Source organism: Macrobrachium nipponense, chromosome 8 (genome assembly GCF_015104395.2).
Source record: "Macrobrachium nipponense isolate FS-2020 chromosome 8, ASM1510439v2, whole genome shotgun sequence".
Classification (NCBI taxonomy): Eukaryota; Metazoa; Arthropoda; class Malacostraca; order Decapoda; family Palaemonidae; genus Macrobrachium; species Macrobrachium nipponense.
The window spans coordinates 105,553,240-105,580,456 of NC_087203.1; the positions used below are offsets into that span (position 1 = coordinate 105,553,240).

Genomic DNA, 27,217 nt, shown 5'->3' on the forward strand with positions numbered 1-27,217 from the left:
TTATTTGCAAGGTCACGTCTCTGCGGTACGAAAACATTATCTGAAGTAAAAATCAACGTAAAAATAAAGGAATATATTGCCATAGTCACGTATTGGAGGTATGAAAGCCTATCCGGCCTTTGTCTTCTCGCTCGCCCAAAAAACAGACAGCGCATGAAAATAACTGAACCGAAAACAGAGGACGATCGGTGTACACCTCCTCCATAAATATAAAAAAAAAAAAAATCATATCGGAGAAATAACACTTTTTGTCAAGGACGGGAGCTGCTTACCAAACTGTTAGAACCATCTTTAGTCTCGCACCCGCACTAAACGCAGAGAGAGAGAGAGAGAGAGAGAGAGAGTGTAAACGACCCTGAACATTCATAGGCCTTGAGAAAAACAATCCAGAAGCAAGAATAAGAGGACTATGACAGAGACTGCCTGTTGAGTCGAGGCGCTTGGAGTTTGGGAAAGTACTAAAGCAAGTTCGCTAAAGATAGCATTGTTCTCACTACGCTCATTTCTATTCATCACACTAGGAAGCGCTTGGCGAGTCAAGCGGGAATCCCCGAAGTAACTTGTTATTAAGAAAAAAAAATGTGTAATGATGGCATCTGGTTGCCCTGTACGTGCTTTTACAAATGTTAACTCCGAATAAGTCTAATATATATATAGATTATATATATATATATATATTATATATATATATATATATATATATATATATATATATATTACACCCGTGTCACATAATAATGTTGACGACTTGACCACTCCGCATGGGACTACTATTTCATAGATTTTCTCCAGAAATACCCGTAAAGACTAACTGCTTCCATTCTATCACCATTTATTTCAAGCACTTAATCATACATCTTCCTGGTTTCCATTAAACTTTATCACCTTCCTCTTATTCGCCATCTCTTCTAACTCGCTCTTCCTACACTATTCTATGTCTCTTGTACCTGTAGAATATTTATTGCAGAATTCAGATTCTGTATATTTGGAATCGTATTGTTGATTGCTAAGTTTGTCACTTGAACACCCGTAGCATTTTTAAACTAAAAAAAATATATAAATATCACTTAACTTAGTATTCCCTTAACCTTGGGAACTGCAAGTCACGCGTGCATCTGCCCTACGCAGATCGCGTCATTTGTTTCCTTGCTTCATATTTCTTTGTTTCGATGTGTGTACTTGGTGGTTTTACGAGGTTTTAACTTTATTTTCTGGCAACTTTTAAACCACCTAACTGCAAAGAAAACGGAATCATCGTCGGGGTGTTTGTTTGTCTGGTGTTGTTACGTTGCATGGAACCAGTGGCTATTCAGCAACGGGACCAACGGCTTTACGTGACTTCCTAACTATGCCGAGAGTGAACTTCAGTCACCAGAAATACAAATCTCTAACACCTCAATGGAATAACCGAGAATCGAACTCGCGGTCACCGATGTGGCAGGCCAAGACCTTACCGATCAGGCCACTGAGACGCTTATCATTGTCTGTGTGTAACAATGGCCTTTTTACTAAGAAAACGTAATGGAGAAAGGGCGCTGTGAATCAATTGTTTTTTTTTTAAATATATGTCAACAAGATATAACAGCTTTTCATGCGGTCATCTAGTCATATCTCAAACAAGTCAACATCACGTATCAACACCAGCCAAGAAAAACGGCATGACGACATAAACAGCAGGGTTTTAGCGTCTATTGTACTATTGAAGTCTCGGATTTTTTTTTTATTCTTACCAGTTACGTGTCTATTCATTCAGAACAGAAATTACGAATGAAGAAAATATAATTCTATTCAAAGTGTTTTTCTGTACTGAAGAACAAAACAGTTTTCAAGTAGTGTATGGCTTCCAAGGCAGAAACTGAGTCTTTATTTTTACTTATTTCTTTAGTACCAATGTTCTAGATAGCCATAGCCATATAATTTGACATTTTCTTACTACACAGACTCGATAAACAAGATGCCTTGATCTGAAAAACACTAAATGTTCAATCCCGGACTGAATTCATTTAGCCAGTCAGAAAAAGGCAACCTCAAACACCAGCTTGCTTCCATGGCAAGTGTTATTTTCAAACAGGAAATGAATGCATGAAGGAGAACGTTTGCCATGAATGAACAATAAAAAAAAAAATCAGGTTGAGCTTTCCTTTTGTTCACAATATATGTAAGCCAAAAAGCTGTACCTCATTTTCCTAGCTGCCTTCAAGTATTATTGTAGATTCACATCAACCGTGCATTTGACGTCTAGGCCAGTCCCTTACGACGCTCCTGATTGGCTGTTGATAAGCCACTCACAGGGTTGGAAACTCTCATTCTGTCGAGAGAGTTCACATAAGCACGATGTATATTTCCACCTCTCCTGAAAGACGTATCCCTCAAGAGAGGTGGAACATACATCCTGCCTACGTGAACTCTCTCTCGAGAGAGACCGAGAGTTTCCAGCCCTGTGATTGGCTTATCAACAGCCAATCAGGAGCGTCGTAAGGGACGGGCCTAGACGTCAAATGCATGGTTGGTGTGAATCTACTATAGTACCAGGCGAAACTCTACATGTGGAAATAAAAGCTCTGAATAACATTGTTTGATCTAAATGGCTTATATTGGCTTATCAGGGGACTTCAATTGATTTACATAATATGATGAGATTTCCTGTCACTTATTCCACATGGTCCAAACAGCTTATCAGGCAAGTGGGACATATTATCTCACACAAGATAACCCTCTCTTATCTGCTTAGCGAGAAAACACACGAACAAATGGACCAGTGTGACACTAACGTTTCCATGTCGGTCAAGACAGAATCTATTTTTTTTTAATGATCAAATAAACGGAAAAGCGTGAGAAACCACACTTCTGACTTAAGATGGGGTGCCTACTTTTGACGCTAAGGTGAGAGTTTCAGCAGCAAAGGTGAGAGCTGACTAGTATGTCTGCCTTTTAACCCTTATCATCTGTACACTGAACTTCTGAAGGTTGATTGCCTTAGATAAGCTGGGCCTATTTATACCAGCATGGACCCTTGGTGTATGTTGTGAGAGTAGAAGGTTTGGCGTGAACCATGGACTACCCAGCAGAGCCGAATTTCTGAAGAAATTTACCCCTATATGTTACCTAAAGGGGTTGGAGAATTGCTAAGAAAATCCGAGGAAGATTTTATCAGAAATTATCTTCCGTTGGATTTGTGTGGCGTCACAGCAACTAAGGTCATCGACGTTGAAAATAATACGGTATTTGCTTAAAGTAAATATACAGAAATAAAACACCGCCAATCATTAAACGTTCATACAAACATCCACTTATTATAATTTAAAAATACAAAAGAGATCTCTCCTGCTTTATGAAAAAACCAGTTTTCCAGAAAACCTGAATATATAGTTATTCCAAGTCCCCAAGACTGGGCATCGGGTCAGCAATTGCTCCACCAACATGGGGACCAGCCATCACAAAATAAATTTGGGAGGCCCTTCATTAAGAGTCCATGAGTTGGGGGTGCCTAACACATTTTCAGAAACAAATGGCAGCTTCCCACCTTCTTACCATACTGCTATCTTCCCTAGGGACAGACGAGTTACTTACTTTCCCCATTCGTGGCAACAACTAACCTCTCGCCCACAAGATTTGCCAAGTATCCCTTAACTTGCTTTCGGCAGCAGGGAATGCGCCACTAAACAACAAAATAATTGCATACTTCCAGTTTCTGTGTTGATAATAAGAATTCGATGGGTATTACGTAAAGTCGAGGAAATTGTGCGGAAACTTTGTTTCTTAAGAACACAGGCAAATCAGACATCGGACAATGACATTCGCCCGGATGAGGGACTTTGTGCAACCAGATAATTGCCGAGGCCAATTGCCGAGGCCAAAAGGACTATTCCTGTACAAGGAAGAAAGAGCACAAAGGCTCAGGGATGGAGGATCTGAATGGGACTCACAGATCGTAGGGAATTTAGCCACTTGGTTGAGGGAAAGGTCAACAAAGGACTCCGGCACACTAAATGATGTCTACAATATAATGAGAGTAGTTTCTTTGAACCTGATGTAAGATGAAACTTTGTATAGTGCCTCAATGTCTGGAGATAATAGTATATATAATAAAAATGAAAATAAGTTCATTTTGGGTGATATTTTCTTTGGCACGTAGCTTAACACGACCTTGTGACTGGTGAATTAATCACTGGTCATTATCCATATTGCCTCCAGAGCAGCGTGACGCAAAAGGCTTCAGTAATATTACACCACTCGTGTCTCTCCTGTGTGTCCACTTTCACAGAACTCCACTGATCTCTCATCACCTCATTTGCAATTTTTAGTATTCACTCATTTCAAAGCCATGAAGATCTATCTTGGAAATCCTAGTTACAGAATGCTGGACATCAATAACTGGATGTGAACAAAACAGAAATCGCTTTACTACAAGTGTTCTCTATGACAAATTACCTCAGAAAATGTATCAAGAACAGATGTTCCAAGGTCTGGAGAGCATAGTATACTCTCTAGACCTCGAGATGTTCAGTATCAATACTGTTAAGCGTACACAAATAGCTATTCACATAGTAGTGCAGGGGCCTATGACAGAAACTGAGACTGGACAAGTTTATGAAGCAAAGATGAAACAAATATGTTAGGAAATACTTCTAAATAAACGGCATCAGAAGTATTCAGTGAGTTGCCCAAGGAATTGCAAAGATTTGAAAATTCTAACATACTTTCCAGGAGAATAAAGACATCGCTAGTCTAAAGTGCATGACACGTAAGAACAAGAAGTCTATAAGCTGCAATAAGACAAATAAGCAGGGAATCATGGAAGGACCAAATAACGGTAGATAAGAATGACTCCGAAAATGAGGGAAAGGCAAGAACCACCGCCAATAACTATTGAAATAACATAAGAGTATATTTCGAAAACTATTCACAAAATGTTGTATTTCGAAAACTATGTACAAAATGTGCAAATAGTTAAGAAAAAGAAGTCGCATAATATTTAAATTTTGTAATATTATCGCTGATGTCATATAAAACACAAAGAAATGCGCCATGCAAAAATATGACAAATATTAACGTTCTAGAGACAACGTAAACAAGTGGTTCTTGAAATTTTTTTGGCTTGCGTCCCCTTTTGTATTATGTTTAGACTCACGCCCCCCTCTGCATTATGTTTAGACCCACGACCCCCTCTGCATTATGTAAGACCCGCACGCACCCCATCTTGCATTATGTATTTAGACCCCACGACTCTGACCCCCTCTTCATTATGTATGACCTTTACGCCCCATCTGCATTATGTTTAGACCCACTACCCACCCCCTCTTTGCATTATTGTTATACCCCTCGCATATGCATTATGTAGACCCACACCCCCTCTGCATTATTTTTGTCTAGACCCCACTGCCCCGTGTGCATTAGTTTTTTAGACCACGCCCCATCTGCGTTTATGTTTAGTTTACCACGCCCCATCTGCTTTATAGTATTAGACCACTCCCGCATCCCCTGCATTATGTTTAGACCCACGACCCCCTCTGCATTATGGTTTTTATAGACTAGCGCCCCATCTGCGTTTGTTTTAGACCACGCCCCATCTGCATTATGTTTTAGACCACGCCCCATCTGCTTATTAGTATAGACCACGCCCACCCCCATCTGCATTATGTTTAAGACCGCCCCACGACCCCCTCTGCATTATGTATAGACCACGCCCCATCTGCATTATGTTTATACCCACGCTTTTTTTTTCCCCCTCTGCATTATGTGATAGACCCCACGTTTTACCCCATCTGCATTATTGTTTAGACCACGTCCCAATCTGCATTATGTTTAGACCACGCCCCATCTGCATTTATGTCATAGACCATGCCCCATCTGCATGTAGTTATAGACCACGCCCATCTGCATTATGTATAGACCACGCCCCATATGCATAGGTTTAGACCCACGACCCCCCTCTGCATTATGTATAGGAACCACGCACACCATTACTGAATTATGTTTACACAACGCCCCATCGCATAGTATAAGACCACGACCCCCATCTGATTTGTTTAGGGAACCACACCCTTCTGCATGATGTATAGACCACGCACCATCTGCATTATGTTAGACCACGCCCCATCTGCATTGCATAGACTACGCTCCCATTCTGCATTATGTTAGACAACCCCATCCGCATTATGTAGACCACGCCCCATCTGCATTATTGTTTAGACCCATGACCCCCTCTGATTATGTATTAGACCAAGCTCCCATCGCATTATAGTTTAGACACGCCCCATTTTCATTAGGTTTAGACACCACGCAACATCGCATTTATTGTATAGGACCCATCGCCCCATCTGCATTAGTATAGATCACGCCCATCTGCATTAGTTTAGACCCACGCACCCCTCTGCATGTATATAGTGACCACGCCCCACCATCTGGCATTATGTTTAGACCCACGACCCCCTCTGCATTATGTATTAGACCACGGCCCACCCCATTGCATTATGTTTTAGACCACGCCCCAATCTCATTATTTTAATAGACCACCCACGGCCCCATCTTGCCATTATGTTTAGACCCACCGACCCCTCATGCATTATGTATAGACCACGCCCCATCTGGCATTATGTTTTAGAGAAGACCACGCACACCCCATCTTACATTATGGATTTAGACCCACGACCCCTATCTGGGCCATTATGTTATTAGAACCACACCCCAGCCCCTCTGCATTATTACTGTTTAGACCACGCACCCCATCTGCATTATTTTTAGTACCCACGACCCCCTCGAATTGCATAGTATAGACCCCCACACCACGCCCCATCTGCATTATGTTTAGACCACGCCCCATCTGCATTATGTTTAGAAACCAACCGCCCCTTCTGGTCATTATGTATAAGACCACACGCCCCATCTGCATTATGTTATTAGACCACGCCCCATCTGCATTATGTTTAGAACCCAACGACCCCCCTCTGCATAATGGTATAGCCACGCCCCATCTGCATTATTGGTTTAGAGACCCACGACCCCATCTGCATTATGTATAGACCAACGCCCCATGCTGGGCATTATGTTTAGACCCGCCCATGCTGCATTATCCCCCTTTAGGACCACGCCCCATTATGCAATTATGTATACCAAACCACCGCCCATCCTGCATTAATGTTTAGACCCAACGCCCCACCCCTCTGCATTTATGTATTTAGACCCACGCCCCATCTGCATTATGTTTAGACCAGCCCATCTGCATTATGTTTGACCACCGCCCCATCTGCATTATGTATAGACCACGCCCCATCTGCATTATGTTTAGACCCACGACCCCCTCTGCATTATGTATAGACCACGCCCCATCTGCATTATGTTTAGACCCACGACCCCCTCTGCATTATGTTTAGACCACGCCCCATCTGCATTATGTTTAGACCCACGCCACCCTCTGCATTATGTTTAGACCACGCCCATCTGCATTATGTATAGACCACGCCCCATCTGCATTATGTTTAGACCCACGACCCCCTCTGCATTATGTATAGACCACGCCCCATCTGCATTATGTTTAGACCACGCCCCATCTGCATTATGTTTAGACCCACGACCCCCTCTGCATTATGTATAGACCACGCCCCATCTGCATTATTTTTAGACCCACGACTGCATTATGTATAGACCCGCCCCATCTGCTTATGTTTAGACCCACGACCCCCCTCTGCATTATTTATAAGCCCACGCCCCATCTGCATTATGTTAGACCACGCCCCATCTGCCTTATGTTTAGACCACGCCCCTCTGCATTATGTAAGACCTGCCCCATCTCTTATGTAATAGACCCACGCATCTGCATTTGTAGACCCACGACCCCCTCTGCATGATGCTCCACGGCCCCATCTGCATTATGTTTAGCCCACCCCGACCCCCCTCTGCATTAATTATAAAACACCCTTGCCCCATTCTGATTATGTTTAGACCACGCCCCCATCTGCATTATGTTAGACGGCCCGCCCCATCTGCATTATGTATAGACCACGCCCCATCTGCATTATGTTTAGACCACGCCCCATCTGCATTATGTTTAGACCACGCCCCATCTGCATTATGTATAGACCCACGCCCTGCATTATGTATAGACCACGCCCCACTCTGCATTATGTTTAGATCCACGCCACCCTCTGCATTATGTATAGACCCACGTCCTCTACTCCATAAATTTTTGCCATCTATCAACTACAAACAATATGCTGTCTATTTGTATACTATTATATTTCATTGCTTATATGATTATATGGATGAATGAGAGATTTTTGTTTCATTGCTGTTAAAATTTTTATAAGTATGCACTGTACTGTACCTCAATGGTTTAAAGTAAGCAATGTTCACAGAAAACGAGTAAAGCAAACATTTAATGAAACCAAATTTTATCTTAATCCGTATTCAAACAGTTTCAGCATTATACAGATTACACTGATAAAAAACATTTGAAAAAATACTAATTACTACAAAATTAAATATGATTTTCTGGCAATTTTGCAATTAAGATCACAAATGAAAAATAATAATAGTCACTACCAAGCCTTTCACTTTATTACAAATTTAACGAGATTATTTCCATTTTTGCATATATTAGCGGAAATTATGTTTAAAAGAGCTTAATGGTGGTATATTTCATCAACATAAATGCAAAGTTTTCCTTTTTCAGGTTAAAATTTTTCCTTTTAATTTGCTTAATATCCCTGACACTCATACGTAGGCCTAACCGTAGTACAACAAAAATTCTTACACAATATATATATTACATATATATTATATATAGATATATATTATATATATGCATGAATTGCCCATTATAATACGGGTAAGCTTAACCTTCCTAACACTTATATACATAAGCATACCCGTATTATAATGAATTCTTGCATTATATATATATATATATATATATATATATATATATATATATATATATATATATATATATACATATATATCATATATATATATATTATATATATATATATATATATATATATATATCACGTGTGATTATACCTGTATTTATACATATATCACACATGCGTATAACCCGCACTAATAGGAGAGGGACTTACCTTTTATCCATGCTGGAATTTCCCAGAAAGGTCATGCCAACGACCACCATGGCGGGCATAAACGAACCCCAGCAAGCAAGAAAGAAGACATAGCGTTGGTATTTCCCCATGTGACCCAAGATGTCGTTTATTGCCTCGTAATTCATCCCATTGGAAGGTCTTTTTGATTCGGGGGCATTTTCTTCAGAAGTCATATTGGCGAAAAACACTCAATTTCTTATTATCTTTCACTTCGCGTCGCACTCGAATTTTACAGTTAGGAGAGCCGTTCTATAGGAAGCCGCGATTATTCGTATCTCGCGGGAGTTGTTGTCACACTGTTGGAGTATTCGTAGATCATAGCACTAAAATGACGTAAGAATATGTAGGAAAACACTTGCGAAAGTATACCTATTTCATCATCTTATCAGCCGATGCAAATTCGGCCAACGACAAAAATCTATTTTTAAGAAAATCATAGCAGTCATAATCCCAGCCCCACTTATTCAATAATAAAACTTCACGGATAATATTTCGAGCATCGGTTTCAATCATTAACAGGACGCAAAGAAAGCAAAATAAATAAAATAGAGAAAACGACACACGTCACACTAACTTCCGGTTGCACCCTCATCCGTTTTCTATGACATCACAAACGGGGTGAAAATGACTTATTACAATAGACATCTTTCACAAACCCTACCACCCAAACCAACTCGTTTCACGGGTTTCCAAGTGATTTCTTCTAAAGTCTAGTTGACTCTGGCCAGCGGGCTCCCCGCACTCGCTGATAAGGCGGTACTTGAGTCCCGATTTCACCTATAGTATCTCGTCGGACTTGCTCAGACAGACGGCAGCGCTCAATGCGTCGCTCCTAAAATATTAGGCTTACATGGAATGTTACCCTACTCCTATGACTAATTAGAACTTCTTTCCATTTGATGACTCAGGAATCCCAGAATGTTAAAGCTACTAAGTCGGTGTACAATCTTAACTGTAGAAACTGCTTCGAACAGAAAATGACGACGAATTATCCAATTAGTTAACTAAAACCGTTGTATACGAGCTTATTTGTTATAAGGTTCATTACGCAATCTGTCTGGAAATTCAAATTAAAGGGAAAAAATCGAACTTCAAGTCAAAAGTGTCATGATTTGCATAAATAAAAATATATAAAAAAGTTTTAATCATTAGAAGTATTACGATTCAAGTTCGGGTCTAGGCCAGTCAATGTTCAGCTTAAGTATGTTTACAGGTTTTTAAAATTTTTCCTAAAATTTAAAAGAAGTGAAGAAACCACAAAAGCTTTTTAACGTATTCTGTTATCTTACAGGAAATGACACCATCGCTGAGAAGCCTTTGTCAAACCAGTTAATTATAGATGGGGCAGCAATTATGAAGAGAAATTACTGTACAAAATAAATGATAATCATTCTCAACGATGAGACAAAATTCAAAATATGTATAATGACGGAAACAGTATACAAAAGCAACATACACCTCAATAAAAAACAAAATATCATTTACGGAAACTGAATGATAAATATAAATTAAAGCACATTTCTTTACTACTTTTAGATCGGCCTTTATCAAACTGTCAAAATCCCTGATAAAATCAATCAAGTTCCATTGCAAGCAGCAATTATACTCTACATTATTCATGAATTCAAAATTGTTACTTTAACTAATTTCATTACACTATCAAAACGGATATTCTTGATACATTATCGTTACAAACAAATTTTTAAAAATGCGTCACAGAAATCGAGTTTTCTGTACTCCGTATAATCAAGGCCTCCGAAAAGAGATCTATGTTGTATGAGCCGCGGCCCATGAAACTTTAACCACGGCCCGGCGGTGGCCTAGCCTCTCTCGTTGCCAGACGTAAGATTATGGTTAACTTTAACCTTAAATAAGATAAAATCTAGTGAGGCTAGAGGGCTGCAATTTGGTATGTTTGACGATTGGAGGGTGGATGATCAGCATATAAATTTGCATCTCTCTAGCCTGAGTAGTTTTTAAGATCTGAGGGCGGACAGGAAAAAGTGCGGACGGACCTAAAATCAACAGATATCGGTTTAGAAACGTTGAAGTAACAACGGAACACTGCAAGATCAATTGTTTTATTTATGCAGGTGTCTTAAATGTTAAAAAAAAGCTCGTGATGAAGTTTTTATTTTGAAATCCAAGGTCTATAAAATAATACTCGCGACGAAATTTGATTAAAAAAAAAAAAAAAAACATTCTGCCCGACCTCACGGTTTCCATTTTTCAATATCTAATCAGCTTTTCATTTCATTTTCTTCAATTAATTTCATTGTCGAGGACTACTTATATATATTTATGCAAGTAATTTCGGTCTTACATGCAAAACAAACCAACGCGGAAAGAATATTATATTATTATTATTATTATTATTCAGAAGATGAACCCTCTTCATATGGAACAAGCCCACCACAGGGGCCACTGACTTGAAATTCAGGCTTCCAGAGAATGTGGTGTTTGCTCGAAAGAAGGAACAGAAGGTAATGAGACTAGCCTGAATCTATGATCATTTCAATTAGAATGATGCATCGATTGTTTGTTTGTTTGGTGGTTTTACGTTGCATGGAACCAGTGGTTATTCAGCAACAGGACCAACGGCTTGACGTGACTGACTTCCGAACCACGTCGAAAGTGAACTTTTATCACCAGAAATACGCATCTCTGACCCCTCAATGGAATGCCCGAGAATTGAACTCGCGGCCACCGAGGTGGCAGGCCAAGACCAAACCGACCACGTCACTGAGGCGCTTGATGCAACGATTGAGAAGGGATTCAAAGTCAGCTTATCAAATTTGAAATTTCAAGGTTCAACAACTATCTACATCTATCTATCTATCTATCTATCTATCTATATAATATATATATATAATATAATATAATATATATGTATATATAATATATATCTTTATTATATATATATATATATATATAGATATATAATATATATATATAATATATATATATTATATATATAAGGCAATTTCTTACTGTCAGTCCGTTTGTCTGTTCGCTATGCACTCCCAGACTATGAAATTTGGAGCTACCAATTTTTTACCATGGACTCCCCTCCCCCCACAGAAAGGTTTTAGTCAGTATCCGAAATTCGATATCCGCTCCTAAGGGGGTCACAACCCCCCTTTTTCATATCCCCTCATTTTTTTTTTTTTTTCAACTTTTGGAGTTGACAACTTGGGCTACCAAATCGTTACCATAGACTCCCCTCCTCCCACCCCCAAAGGAAGGTTTTCGTCAAAATCCGAAATTCTAGGGCCGTTTCTAAGGGGGCGTTAACCCCCCTTTTTCATATCCCCTCATTTTTTTACCGTTTATAACCGACTTCGATGGGATCTGGAATATGAGACAATTTCAATCCCAGAGAGGTCATCACGAACCGAGATTTTTAACATTTTATGTTGAATTTGTAAAATAAAAAAGGATTTTTGTGTTTGTTTTTTAACAATTCCATTTGGTTAGGTTTGATGGAAAAACTAACTCATTGTGTGATTATAAATATCTGCATCAGCTTCTCCACGACATCCTAATTTGATTAGCGTTTAAAATGAAGTAACTTCACTTTAAATACTGCATCGATTATTATTAATTACATATAATATATATATAAAAAAAACGTGCATCTGAGAACTCCGTTCAATGACGAACGTAACCTTGTTCAGTGCTACTATCGAACGGCTGTTCAAAACAGCATTTACTTGATGTAGTCTTTCTACGGACTTTATTCTTGCGTTGACACGAAGAAGGGACTAGGCCTATCTAATGGTGGGCGGTCTACCGGGCCTTTTACACTGTGCCTACAAGCTAAGGTTACGCACCTCGCTGTTGCTGTATTATGCTAATTTACCATACACTGATGCATTTGAGCAAAAATAGTAAAAATCACATAAACAAGGATGGAGAAGGATCGAACATCTTGATTATAAATAAATAAATAAATATATTGTGCATGCACACACAAATAGGTCACTGTCTCATTACGAATATATATATAAAATTAATAAATATATATAATTATAATTATATATATACATATAATTAATATATATGTAATATATATGTATCTATGTAGTGTATTTATATAATATATATATATATATATATATATAATATATATATTGTAGTTGTATGTGTATTTATATATTTATATATATAATATATTAATATATATATATGTATATATATATATAGAATATATATATATATATATGATATATATATATATATATGTGTGTGTGTGTGTGTGTGTGTGTGTGTGTGTGTGCGTGTGTGTCTATACTCTGTTTTTTTTTTCATCTGTCCATCCGCCTGTGGTGTTCTTGTATGGTAACACTGCGTCCCGGGCTTTAGATAGTAACGCAATGTGTAAGTTTTAGGTAAATAAAAGGATATCTGGGTGTACATTTGCAACTGAAAAGTGTTTTAATAATTTACTGTATGCGAATTACACCGTTAATATTCGAAATAGGATATTATTATAATCGTTGAATGTAAGCTGAATGCAACTATCTAAAGCCCGAGATGCAGTGTTACCATACAAAAACACCACAGGCGGATGGACAGATGGAAAAAAAAAAAAGAGTATAGTAATTCACTTACACTGGAATCATGAGAGAATGGCCTGAATGTAATCATTCGTTTCTACTCGGTGTTCGCTAATATATATATATATATATATATATATATATATATATATATATATATATATATATATATATATATATATATATATATATTCTTAAAGCGTAACGTAAAGACACGAATTGAAATTACGAATTACTGCTGTCCCACGTGACTGCGTTAAGCTTAATGTGGGAGGATTAAATTGCAGCGTTCTTAACTAGCAACAAGTTCACTAATTGGTTTAAATTTAATTCGGATCTTACTCTTACTTGATAACGAGCACCATACCATTTGATATCTTCGCTTTCTCGTGATCTTAAACGGAAAAATAACGTCCACAGTAGTATGTAGTAGTATACAGTTAAATACATGAAGCTTTCGCCAGCTTGATCAGCTAATGGTTTCTTGGGCACCATATTCTTTGGAAGCTTGAAATTCAGGTCACTTGTCCTGTGGGCTTGGTCCATTTGAATAAGGTTCATCGTATGAATAATTGATAGAAAAAATAACCATCTGCGGCCCAAAGCTCCTTGGAAATGACTCATGGGGATATTGCATCAGGAAAATTTTTTTTTTTTTTTTTTTTGCAATAAGAAAATATTGTGACATTCAGAGGAGCTATATTAACTTTTTTTTTTTTTAAAGCAGTTAACGTTCCGAGCACAATGCATATAAAATACAAAACTAATTGTGATTAGTATGCTTGTGTTAAAGATGGAAGTGAGAATCTTTAGCTGAAGGCCGTCCAGCTGCCAAAGTAGACTAGGAAGATTGGCTCCAGCGGTTTTCCCCGATAGCCCAGGTAGCCCCAGTACAAGGTCATCGGTCTAATAAACGTTGGACATTAAGAGATTTGTAATGAATGATAGACTACGCCTATGAATGAAAACCGTAGTTGTAACTATTTGTTCATTTGGACTGAAGATGAACCCAGGGAAGGGTTCGAAACCTTTTTGTAGTCTTAAAAATTATACACGGACTCTTTAACACTTTGTATTATTGTGGGCCCTTTAGAACAATAAAAAGCGTTTTACAAAACCACATAATGATATACTAGATCGGAACGGCCACGCGGTAAAGTAATAAAGTATAAAGTACGCATTGGCTATTATGGGTCTAGGTCACTTTGACTTACTTTTAGGCCACACCTACATCGAATCTAAATTACTCATGAAGTTGCCAAAACATACTTTACAATTCGGCATGTGTTTAATCCGCGTCATTCGTTCAATCACAAGAGATATTACTGACATAAAATGTGGCCACTTTTGATCATCTTTCTTACACTGAAGGTATACAACACTTGTCTCGGATAAATCCACGTGGTAAACCAAAATAATCACCAAATGGTGCGTACAACTTTCCCAAGGTTACACTTATAAATTTCGTTACAAAAGTCACAAACAGCGGGAGCACAGTGCGCGCAAAACACACACCAACCAACGCTCGAGCAACAGGTGAAGTGAGTTGAGTCAGTGTTGGAGGAGAGTTGATGGAGTGTTGGAGGAGAGTTGGGGTTTCTTGGGTTGCTTCCAGCATACTGTGGCTGACGGTCACACGCTGGATTTCAGCGGGGCGGCGGCTTTTGCTAAGTCTAATTTTAAGAGAGACGGAACAATGATGAGAGTGACTGGACACTCATCTGCACTTCAATCTTGCGACCTTGGCTTTTCATCATAAAATTTTTACCTAGGCGAAATTTAGTCGCTGCAAGTTGCAGACGTTAACTTCATTATTTTGGTTCATCATTGGCTCTTTATCGTTTCGTTTTCCGCTGTTGCTTTATTATCTTTAGTTCTAATACTTCCACTTTCTTTACGGTATTTCATGCTACTTCGCATGTACTTTGTTATAGTTTAGTATACTTTTTCTACTGTTGCACTTGTTGTCAGTTCGTCATTATTACTCTTGAAAGACATCCTTTCTGACCAGATAAACTGACAACGCGTACCTGTCGCAACCACCCTCCCTCACCCCAGGGTGGTTTGAACTCTATCTGGTCGTACTACACTTTTGTTTTCTCAACATGTTAGACGTAGTTTTACGCCTTCCATACAGTTGCCATATGCAATCGTATTGTCTACTAACCTCTACTTCTATCCATAGCATCTGGCTTTTCTATATTTGCGCTAGTGATGGCATCCAATCAATGTTCCCCAAGTGATGCTGATAAAGCCTAACGAAACTGTGATAAAGCAGGGGTCATATGAGCGGTTGTTTCAGCGACAATTGCTAGTTTATCAACAACTCTGTGATCTGGCAGGATCAACTGGTACCATTACGGTTTCTTTCTTTCTTTTTCTTTTTTTTAATGGCACACAAATGCTCTTAGACCCATCCAAAGTATCTATTCATTCATAAAGAGAAATATATTTTATGAGCCACTGTTAACTTCCCATAGATTTTGCTAAAATGTATTTAACCTAACGTAGCTGTAGCATAATAAATGAAGCAGTGATGTTATATATCCAATAAAGTCACTGGTTGCATATTCCAGGACATGCATTCCTTTTCATATGCAGCCTGAGAACACAAGCCAACTTACTCATATTAATTACTGTTATTGTCAAGGGATCTTCGTTGATTTTCTTTTATACGATTGTGAATCAGGCAGCAATCTAGGAAAAGTGGCAGAGGGCATAATGCAGACACTTTCTAATAATCAGTTTGTTTCAAATTAGCAGTTTCTTTAAAGTGCAATAAACCTAATAAGCCCGGCAAATGTCAATGGGAAATTAATGGAGGCTTGAACCATTTCGTTGGAGACTGAATGGACTGTCCTGGTGTAGACTTCTGGACTCTACTGACGTAGTTTGGAGAAAACCAGAAAGAGTGTGAAATGATCGTGCCAGCTTTAAATAACCATGGGTAGTCAGTAATAATCATGGTACGGTGAAAACTTTCGCTTGCCTTTTCAGAAGTTCCCTCGGCTGTAGGACACTCGCTGGAGTAGTACCACCTCGTACTACACTCGCGGGGAATAAAACGCCTTCCTACTCAAGCTATGTCGTTGTTGTTGTTGTAGATTAAGCTGGCCTCATGGCAGCACGGGCTCTTGCTCATAGAGCAGCCCGTATAGTTCTATTCCGGGAAGTTTTTCAATTCAGCGCGGTTTTTAAAACCGTAAATAAGGACAGCGCAATGCGTATCTAAAATATTCTATTATCTTAATGAGTGGATGCATTTATTGTTTTGTGGAGTTTTCGCGAGATGTTCATCTAAGGCAATTTTTATTATAATACTGATGCGCACGCGCACGCACACACACACACACACACACACACACACATATATATATATATATATATATATATATATATATATATATATATATATATACCACGAATAGACCAGCAGAATAGCGGCGTTCTAGATGCTCCGATCCTCCAGTATACATATATATATATATATATAAATATATATATATATATATATATATTATATATATGAATTCTTATCACACACACCGTGATTCATATTCATGCATTTTAAGCTACAAATGTCCTTTAATATCCGATTCGCTCCACCTTCGAATTAATATATTTTCATATACATTAACCGAAGGTGAATTTTTTAGTTGATATTAATTTCGTCCTCCCGTGGGTTCGAACCAGCGGATAGACAGAGGAGAATTTTATCAGGACTGCAGTGTAACGACTCGGCCATTAAGTGAGGTTATAAGTTGATACCGATTCCGAGCTTACAAAATTCTGTCGAACTCAGGTGTTGTAATTAGCATCGATATCCAACCCCCTCTGCCACGAAGTCAACCAAGTCGAACGTTTGCCGCACGTAGCCACATTATGAATTCTTATCACATCACCTGGATTCATCTACATGCATTAAGCTATAAATGTATGTTCCTCAATATTCAATTCGCTCTACCACGGAATAAATATATTTTCACATTCGTTAACCGAAGGGGAATTTTTTAGTTGATAACAATTTTGGATAGACAGAGGAGAAATGAGGACTTGCAGTGACATTATCGACTCGGCCAACAAGTGAGGTTATAAGTTGATACCGATTACGAGCTTACAAATCTCTGTCGAACTCTGGTATTTGTAATATATATATATATATATATATATATATATATATATATATATATAAGAGGTTCAGGAGGTCCATTGATACTTCACATGAAGGCCAATATTTATTATAAAAAGTTTCGCGCCTCAACTTTGTGCATCTTCAGTCTGTTATAAGAGAAATGCATATATTAAAAACTAAAAATAAGGATTCACAATAGTAATCATGTTAAAATGCAATGAAATATTAAAAAAAGAGAAGAAGAGCCACTGAGGTACCAACCAACTAGAATGAAAGGAAATCAAGGAATGATTTTTGAGAGAGCCAAGTCCAAGACGTTGACTATGCCAGAAGTAGAGGTGAAGCCGAAGTGTTCAATGGGGAACCAGTCTTTTAATAATTAACGATACCAAGGTAGTTAGGTGGTCCGGGTCTTTAGTATAACCTATTATCGAGAAGTGCTGTTTCGATACATTTATTTTGCATTTGGCGGCATGATTCTTGATACTAGAAAATTCAGGATTACTAATTCTTTGACCTGTTCTATAACTGAAACCCATATGGCTACAATATCTCATCTGCAGTAATCTTCGAGTCGATCCCACGTAAGTTGCAGGGCATCCTGCGCATGTGAATCTATATACAACGTTGGATCTCATAAAGTCCTGCAGACGATCTTTAAAGTTAAAAAGCGAGCCAATTATGCAAGGATTGTTTGAGATAAGTTTAATTTTGAGATAAGGAATTTCTTGTACTATTATTTGTGTGAGTCTGAGAGAAAACTTCGAGTTGGTTATATATGGAATCGACGCATACATCCGTTTCTTTGGGACATCCATTAGCGGAGGAGGTGGTTGGATATAGTTACCTACTAATTTATTAATTATATTATATACAATGTCTTTGGGATAGGAGTTTTTTTGATAAAAGGTTATTGAAATTCCATTTCGTTATGAAAAATTTGCCAGTTGGATGAGTATTTCAAAGCTCTATAGAGCAGTGTGTATATGGTATTAGTTTTAAAGGTTTTCTGACAAGAACTATAGAAGTTATTGGCTAATCACGTGAACGCCTTTTTTCGATATACTGCAGTCGTGAATTCTGAAACTAATGTATGCGTCGATTCCATAGATAACCAACTCGAAGTTTTCTCTCAGACTCTCACAAATAATAGAACAAGAAATTCCTTGTCTCAAAATTAAACTTATCTCAAACAATCCTTGCAAAATTGGCTCGCTTTTTAATTTTAAAGATGGTTTGCAGGACTTTATGAGATCCAACGTTGTATATAAATTCACATGCGCAGGATGCCCTGCAACTTACGTGGGATCGACTCGAAGATTACTGCAGATGAGATATTGTAGCCATATGGGTTTCAGTTATAGAACAGGTCAAAGAATTAGTAATCCTGAATTTTCTAGTATCAAGAATCATGCCGCCAAATGCAAAATAAATGTATCGAAACAGCACTTCTCGATAATAGGTTATACTAAAGACCCGGACCACCTAACTACCTTGGTATCGTTAATTATTAAAAGACTGGTTCCCCCATTGAATAACAACACTTCGGCTTCACCTCTACATCTGGCATAGTCAACGTCTTGGACTTGGCTCTCTCAAAAATCATTCCTTGATTTCCTTCCATTCTAGTTGGTTGGTACCTCAGTGGCTCTTCTTCTCTTTTTTAACATTTTATTGCATTTTAACATGAATACTATTGTGAATCCTTATTTTTAGTTTTTAATATATGCATTTCTCTTTTAACAGACTGAAGATGCACAAAGTTGATGTGCGAAACGTTTTATAATAAATATTGGCCTTCATGTGAAATATCAATGGACTCCTGAACCTCTAATGTCTGCGCTCCTGTATACCTTATATATTAGATTTAGAGATTTATCTTCCCGCCACTGGCCAGTGGCATAAGGCTGATACAGTTTCTCTCCATCTGTCTCTATCCCGAGCCATTTCCCTCGCTTCCTCTAAGTTTTGGATTTCATCCTCAAGATCCCTGACAATTATGTCTATCCACCTCGTTCTTGGTCTACCCAGCGGTCTTCTTCCTATTTGTACTGCTCTCAGTGCTCTCCTGGGGTCTCTATTCTCTTCCATCCTCTCAACATGTCCAAACCATTTCAGCCTTCCCCTCTTCAACCTGGTACTGACTGGCCTTTGCCTCAATCTCACCCTGATGTCTTCATTTCTAACATAATCATCCCATTTAATGCCAAGTATTCTTCTCAGCAGCTTCATCTCAAAAGCATCCAACCTTTTCTCCTCTGTTCTGGTCAGTGCCCAGGTGGACGAGCCATACATCAGGACTGGTAGTACTACTGCATTGAATATTCTCATCTTAGTTCTCAAGCTGATTTCATGCCTCGACCAAACGTTTTTTCTCAGAACCTCAAAAGCTCTTGCTGCTCCTAGTTTTCTTCTTTGTATATCTTCAATTTGCCTCCCGTCTGCTGTTACCACACTTCCCAAGTAAACAAACTTCTCAACTTGCTTGAGTTCCTGTCCTCTGATTGTCATATCCTCCATGTGCACCCAATCATCATCCTTACTCACAACCATGATCTCGCTCTTCTTTGTGCTGATGTTCAAGCCAAAATTCTGTGTCTCTGTCTCCATCCTCATTACCATACCTACCAGCACCAGCCACGTATCAGCAACCAACGCAACATCATCAGCATATATATATATATATATATATATATATATATATATATATATATATATATATATATATGTGTGTGTGTGTGTGTGTGTGTGTGTGTGTGTGTGTGTGTGAGCTGACTCTTGCCACAGACACTCGTGTGCTCGACATAGCCTATAATCAATGGAAACCTATGAGAAGCCACATAAAAAAATCATTAGGACACTGCGAATGAACATTACAACCTGCTCCTAGAGACAAGTGAGCACACGATGTCTCCTCTTAGGATGGACTAACAATTCTTTGAGACATCCTAATCCCTGTAACTCCCCACCACACACAAACGCCTGGTTTAATATGCTGCCCGCACACGGGAGTCGGGACATTCTCAGTGGAGAGTGGCTGGCCTAATAAGTGGCGAACCACTAAAAAAAAATATTGAACACGTGTGTTGACACGGAAGGCCGGAGAGGAGCCACAAGCAGTGGACTTTTATTAGAAAAATATTACATATCACTTACATAAGTAAGATGTTACAAAATATTACAAAAATATATACCTACAATATTTACAAATTATCATGGATCTTTTAAATTATTAACTAGGCTTTAAAACATTTTTTAAAAAACTACGTACTAATTGTAGTATTACTTACAAAATTAATACTGGCTACTCTATTTTCTTAGCCACACCACAGTCGCTCACCACTAGCGGCCGAGGCAAAATAAAAAAAGAAAAAAAAACGTTATTTCAAATAAGAGCGCGCGATTTTGTGGTCGAAATACTTTGGTTGCAGCGGATGACTGACCGACCAACAAGAATTCAGCACCTGAATGGCGTCATGCTTCAAAGTTTAGGCGTAGCAGCTAAGTCAGCATGTCATGATAAAAACTGCGTATGTATAAATTCGTCATTCAGGCATGAAAACGTCTTCTGTAGGTCAGGAAACGGCCCGTCCACCATAATAAGTAAATGGAAAGAAACGTGAATTTTTTCTTATTCCTGAAAAAATTTGCATGAAGAGGAAAAGAGGTGCAGACTGATTCACAGTCCAAAAGCAAAAATAGTCTTTGCAAATAATGCCATAGTATATATATATATATATATATATATATATATATATATATATATATATATATATATATATATATATATATATATATATCTATATATTTATATTTATATGTATATGTGTGTGCGTGTGCATGTATTTATATATATATATATATATATATGCATATTAAAAGATACTTGTAGCTTAATGCATATATAATGTATATATATATATATATATATATATATATATATATATATATATATATATGTATATATATATATATATATATATGTATATGTATATATATATATATATATATATATATATATATATATATATATATAGGATAAACGAAAACAACTGTCTAAAGTGCATACGATCAGAGGCGCACATGCAACACCGAGAGACGTATGACTCGAACAAACAGACTACCATTACTTGGAGTTCTAGCATCAAATATGGTGCTAGGAAAATTCGGTCCCAGAAGATTCGGTCCCAGAAAATTCGGTCCTGAAATCTCATTCTCAGAAAATTCGGTCCCAGAAAATTTCTAAAATCTAAATAACCAAGCCCAATATAACCTTTCTGAAAAAAGACATAAATATATGGAAAATATGATGTTAGAAGAAATGAAAATCTTTTATTTCTATCAATAACTTTAATGACTCGTTTGCTTTAGAGATCAATTTTACAAAGATGAACAAGAGCGTGAGAACTTTGTGAGCCTGGGATTTGTTTACAAACTGTAAGCAAAAGGGTACGTGGTGGTAAATGATGTTTTTAGGTAGTTTTGTCATATAGGACTTTAAGCACTTGTAATGGTATTTGAGAAAGATAATTTGTGTACTTTCATTAACATTCATTGACACCGCCTATATATAAGAAACGGTGACATTTGTAACTCAGTTTTTAGTCACTCTTCGTCCAGGATAAGCACAATTTTCCTGTTTGAAGAACCCCATCATGGCTGCAAAATATCTTAAAAGTGAAAAAAACAAAGACAAATTGATTGATGAAGTTACTATGTTTATAACTTTCATAAGTTTAGTTCCGACAAGACAGAAACTGTGGCGCTGTGAGAACTGTAACACATGTTGTGCTCTTGTTCATACAGAAAATAAACCAGGTGAGCCTATAATAATTTCAACAATCAACAGTCATGATCATGTCGTCTCGCCATTTCAACATTGAGGAAAAAGTTGCAGGAAGGAGGTGAAACAAGTACTCGAGAGCTCATTTCCGAAGCTACAAGTAATATTGGTGAGAATGCAAAATATGAATTGCCACGGTTGCAAACGGTTTCTAGAAGCATTACAAACTGGCGCAATAAGGCTTTTGGCGCTCCTCCATTGCCTCTTCTTCGAGCAGGATTTCAAGTGCCAGATACTTTTAAATATTTACAAGGCGGTCATTTGTTCCTGCAATGCGACACAGGCAGTGATGATGAAAAGCGGGTTTTAATCTTCGCCTCCGACGAAGGTCTTCAGCAACTGGAAAATGCATCAATTTTAGGAATGGATGGCACATTTAAATCATCACCAAGTATATGGTATCAGCTGTTCACCATTCATGCCTTCATAAATGAGAGATTTTATCCAAGAGCTTTCATTTTATTGCCGGACAAAACTCAAGCAACATATGACAGGACTCTTCTTTAACTAAGTAAATTGCGACCAAATATTAACCTATTTCAGGGTATGATAAATTTGATAAAATGAAATATTATGTATGACTTAAATAATCGATTATGTATTTATTGATAAGAAGGAACTTGTTACTTTATATTTTTTTGCTTTTTAAACTTCTATGCATTTACAGTATTTTTTCTGGGACCGAATTTTCCGGGACCGAATATTCTGGGACCCAATTTTCTTGATTTTGTGCACAATATGCTATATTTTATATTATACTGTATAGGTTTTTTTGTTGAAGAAACATACCTTTTTTTTACACTTTTATTAATAAAATTCTAATTCTTTACTTTGTTTAATTTTTTCATCAGTTAGATTACGATTTCATTGTCAGTATATAAATAATTACTGGGACCGAATTTTCTGAGACCGAACTTTCTGGGACCGAACTTTCTGGGACCGAAATTTCTGGTCACCCAAATATCATAGAAGAATTCGCCTGATAAATTCGAGGGATGTTCTCAATAGAGGTATGAATGAAGTAGTGTACACCTCCCGGTCAGTATTCGTTAAAAACATTCTTATTCTTGAGCTCACAAGGTTAGTATTGTATCCTATTTTTTCCTATCGTAAATCAAAATCCCATTTTTTAACAATGAACCCCGAGTGTCAAATGAATGCAAAAATTCTAGAAATGAAATTCAATTCTCAAACACTTCAGTTTCATAGCTCAGCTTTCTCTAGCAAACTATGTAATTCCTAGACCTCATTTCTAGATTTAGTTCCTAGACCTAATCCCAAGACAACTTCTCGTCTCGTCAGACGTGTTTGCTTTAACAGATGCAGCGCATATCGTCGCAACAGATATAAATGAAGGTTCAAGCACAATGACGAAAAAAAACACACACAATAGGCAATAAATTCCACGACATATATTGGTACATTGAAAAACAAGGGAACGTCAACACATATATATTGCTACGTTTATCGATCGCCTCATCTACCCAGTATTTAATTCATTATTTTGCTTTGTAAAACGGCAGCCATATTCCTCCAAATATCAGCTGATTTAGGCGGGAAACCAAAGCTAGCCGGCCAGAGGTAGGCATTTCCTGTTGGAAGGGAGAAAATAGACTCTTGTCAGCTTTAGGGACGTATCTCAAAGGGAAGGATGTAGGCAGACTAGTACTTATTAGGCCTATATCTTAAGCTCTTTTTCCTGTGAACCCTCTGCTGGCTGTATGTTCTGTTTCCAGGATTGCCCTGCTCCTGGGGGGGGGGGGGTTAAGCTGACCCCCAACACCCATGAGAGACACCTGCGATCTTTCTCAGTCAGCTCCAGTCGTGACCTCGGACGGATGTCCAACCACCCGCCTTCCATTTAGGCCTATCCATGGCGTTAGTGGTGCGCCCGAGCCCCAGACCTGAGACAAAGCCAGGCCGCATTTCTACAAAGATCCACTGAACATGGCATCCAGGTACGTCTTGTGAAGCAGCATATTGCCAGTTCCTTACATCCTATTGTCTATTTGCTCCCCATTTTCCCAATTCAAACTTCTAAATCAAAAAGAACTCATCCCTTTGTTTCCTCTCACTGCCTCATGGCCGCATGCTTCCCCTTGTGTGATCGTCCCAGACAAATGAAGTCTTCAGTGCATACCTCAGTGAAACATTAGAGTTCCTTTGCCCCAATGTTAGAGAACTGAATAATCGTAACTTGTGCAAGAAGTCCTATTTCTTTTATCTTGTCTAATCTGGGATCCTTTTCCAGATTCCCTGAGTCACGTGTCAAGTCTGTCCGCCCGCAAGTGTTGCATTACCGCAAGATTTCGAAACCAGCTTTTACGTGAATTTCATTTTGCGCCAGCAATCATTCACTTGAGAGATATTATTAGTCCATGTGGGGACCAGTTGCATTTACTTAACCTTGGCTGTTAAGCAGCCTCTTGTAAATAAATAGCTGTAAAGTAATTAGCTGAGTTTCTGGCGACCTTTCCTCTAGAGTAAATGTTCACTTTAAATCCTTTTTTACGGTAAGTTCAAGTAATTCACTTTGTTTTCCCTCAACTATTCCTGTTTACGTATTGGAGTCCTTTCAAGGCCAGCTTCATACGTAACAATATGTATACACACACACACACACACACACATATATATATATATATATATATATATATATATATATATATATATATCTTAAAGGCTCTAGTAACAGTCTATAATATTAAATAGTCGGGCTGATAACCTTAGCTCTTGCCAGTTAGAGACAAATGCAAAACGCTGGATTCCTCGAAGATGCTGAAATGAAAAAACAAACAGGAAAGCTTACTGGCGCACAACTGGGATCAGTGACGCATTCCGAAGATCACGAGTTTCATGTATGTAGCGTACATGCCTCTTGTGTGCCAATTGATGAGTGTGTGTGTTCGTAATGAACAGAAAATGACATATAATCTATGAGAAAGGTTGCAAAGGGGGACTCTGAATTTGATTGATAGTGTGTGGAACACGCCACAGAAGAGGTGTTGCAGATCCGTCGGACAAGGTAACGTAGAGTGAAACTTTGAAAACGTTAACATTTGAAGTGACAATTACTTGAGTTCTAGAGAAAGGGAAGTGAGGTGCGGCACACATTCTTTATTAACGAACTTTAATGTTTTATGGTGTCATAATTATGATCTCTTTATTCCAGATGGATTCGAAGTCACCTTATGGGTTTTCTCTTGACTAATTTTGACTATTAATAAACTATGAATGTTTGGACATTTAAGGGAAAACGGGGTACTTACTTGAATATGATTTTGAGAGGAATATGATAGTTTAACGTTTCTTTTTGGGTCATGCTTAATTAATTTTATTCCATTTGTTTAAACGAGCGTCATTTGACCTCGTTAGAGATCTTTCCTCGTTAGATATATATATATATATATATATTACTCTAAACGCACGCTCTTTCTTATCTACAATTTTCCTCCAAAGTCATCGAACGAGTATCAAGGCTATTGGGACATCTGATAACAGCTTTAAAATACGGTCTAAGACGACTCTTAAAAATCCTTGACAATATCAAACAAAAAGGCAGCAACTAAGCAATGCTAGCTAAACTGTGTCACTAACAATTTTCATTGCATTCTCCATAGCTAGATAAAGGCTAACTTGAATGCAAGTCATTCGTGTGAAGGTACGAGATTTCCCACAGACTGTTAGACTGGTTTCAAGATCGGAGTTTATAAAATGCACATTTTAATAACCAACTGTCTGTGTATTTATTCGTTCACTGCTAGTACGCAGTACGCCTGTAGAACTCGATCAGCTGTGTAACAGTGATACTGGATGAAGTGATCGCCACTGATAGCAATTCTGATCTGATCACAGATAGTTGTTGTTGCTGTTGTTGTTTTTTCTACTGAGTAGGCCCGGAGTGTTTCTACTAAAGTATGCGGTCTACCTGCATATTTCTGCGCTATTTCGCCCAAGGTCTATACAATACCAGGAGAGGATACCCAAAACATATCCTCTCCCGTGCAGATAAACATTTGATTTCGCTGTGTTAAGTGCTTACTAGCCACTCGGATATCAAACGATCCCAGAGGGGCTAGTACTACACACGGAGAAACCAATTCGATTCCCTAGGCCTAGGTAGACCTCCTACTACAGTAGCACCGTTAATATATATATATATATATATATATATATATATATATATATATATATATATATATATATACATATATATGTATATAATATATGTATTATATATATATAGATAGAGATATTATTATATATATATATATATATATAAGAAATGTGCTTACTTTTATAAACTACTGCAGTCTACGCTACTGCCCTTCCGGGAATATAAAGCATAAGGTGTCATCATTTTCTCATATCTAACTAAAGAAATGAATAACGGAAGAGCGACATATTTTGACCTGACCTTTATAACCTCCCCCTCATCACTTGCTAAATAAATATTTTCACCAGGTTGTAGGCCTAAGTATAATCTTGCTATCATAACAGACAGCTGACTTTGAAAAGCACCGAGAACTCGAGAAAGCAAAATTATGAACAGTCGGTATTTGATAATAGTGTTGAAAAGTGA

The 27,217-nt window shown here is 37.9% G+C and overlaps 1 protein-coding gene across 6 annotated transcripts in view; it reads right to left on the minus strand.

The window, feature by feature from the left end:
- Window positions 1–27,217, minus strand: part of LOC135222936 (organic cation transporter protein-like) — an 81,759-nt gene that overhangs the window by 44,981 nt on the left and 9,561 nt on the right. The window contains exons 1-2 of one of the 6 annotated variants that reach the window (XM_064261381.1): window positions 15,176–15,289; window positions 9,081–9,424 (exon numbers count right to left, since the gene is read on the minus strand). The exons of 1 other annotated variant lie outside the window; for it this stretch is intronic. In XM_064261381.1, coding sequence (XP_064117451.1) covers window positions 9,081–9,274 — 194 coding nt within the window. In that variant the 5' untranslated portion in view covers window positions 9,275–9,424; window positions 15,176–15,289. Of the gene's footprint in view, window positions 1–9,080; window positions 9,425–15,024; window positions 15,047–15,096; window positions 15,290–27,217 lie in introns of those variants that run through there. 4 more of the 6 variants (XM_064261385.1, XM_064261382.1, XM_064261383.1 and 1 more) reach the window with 4 other exon arrangements.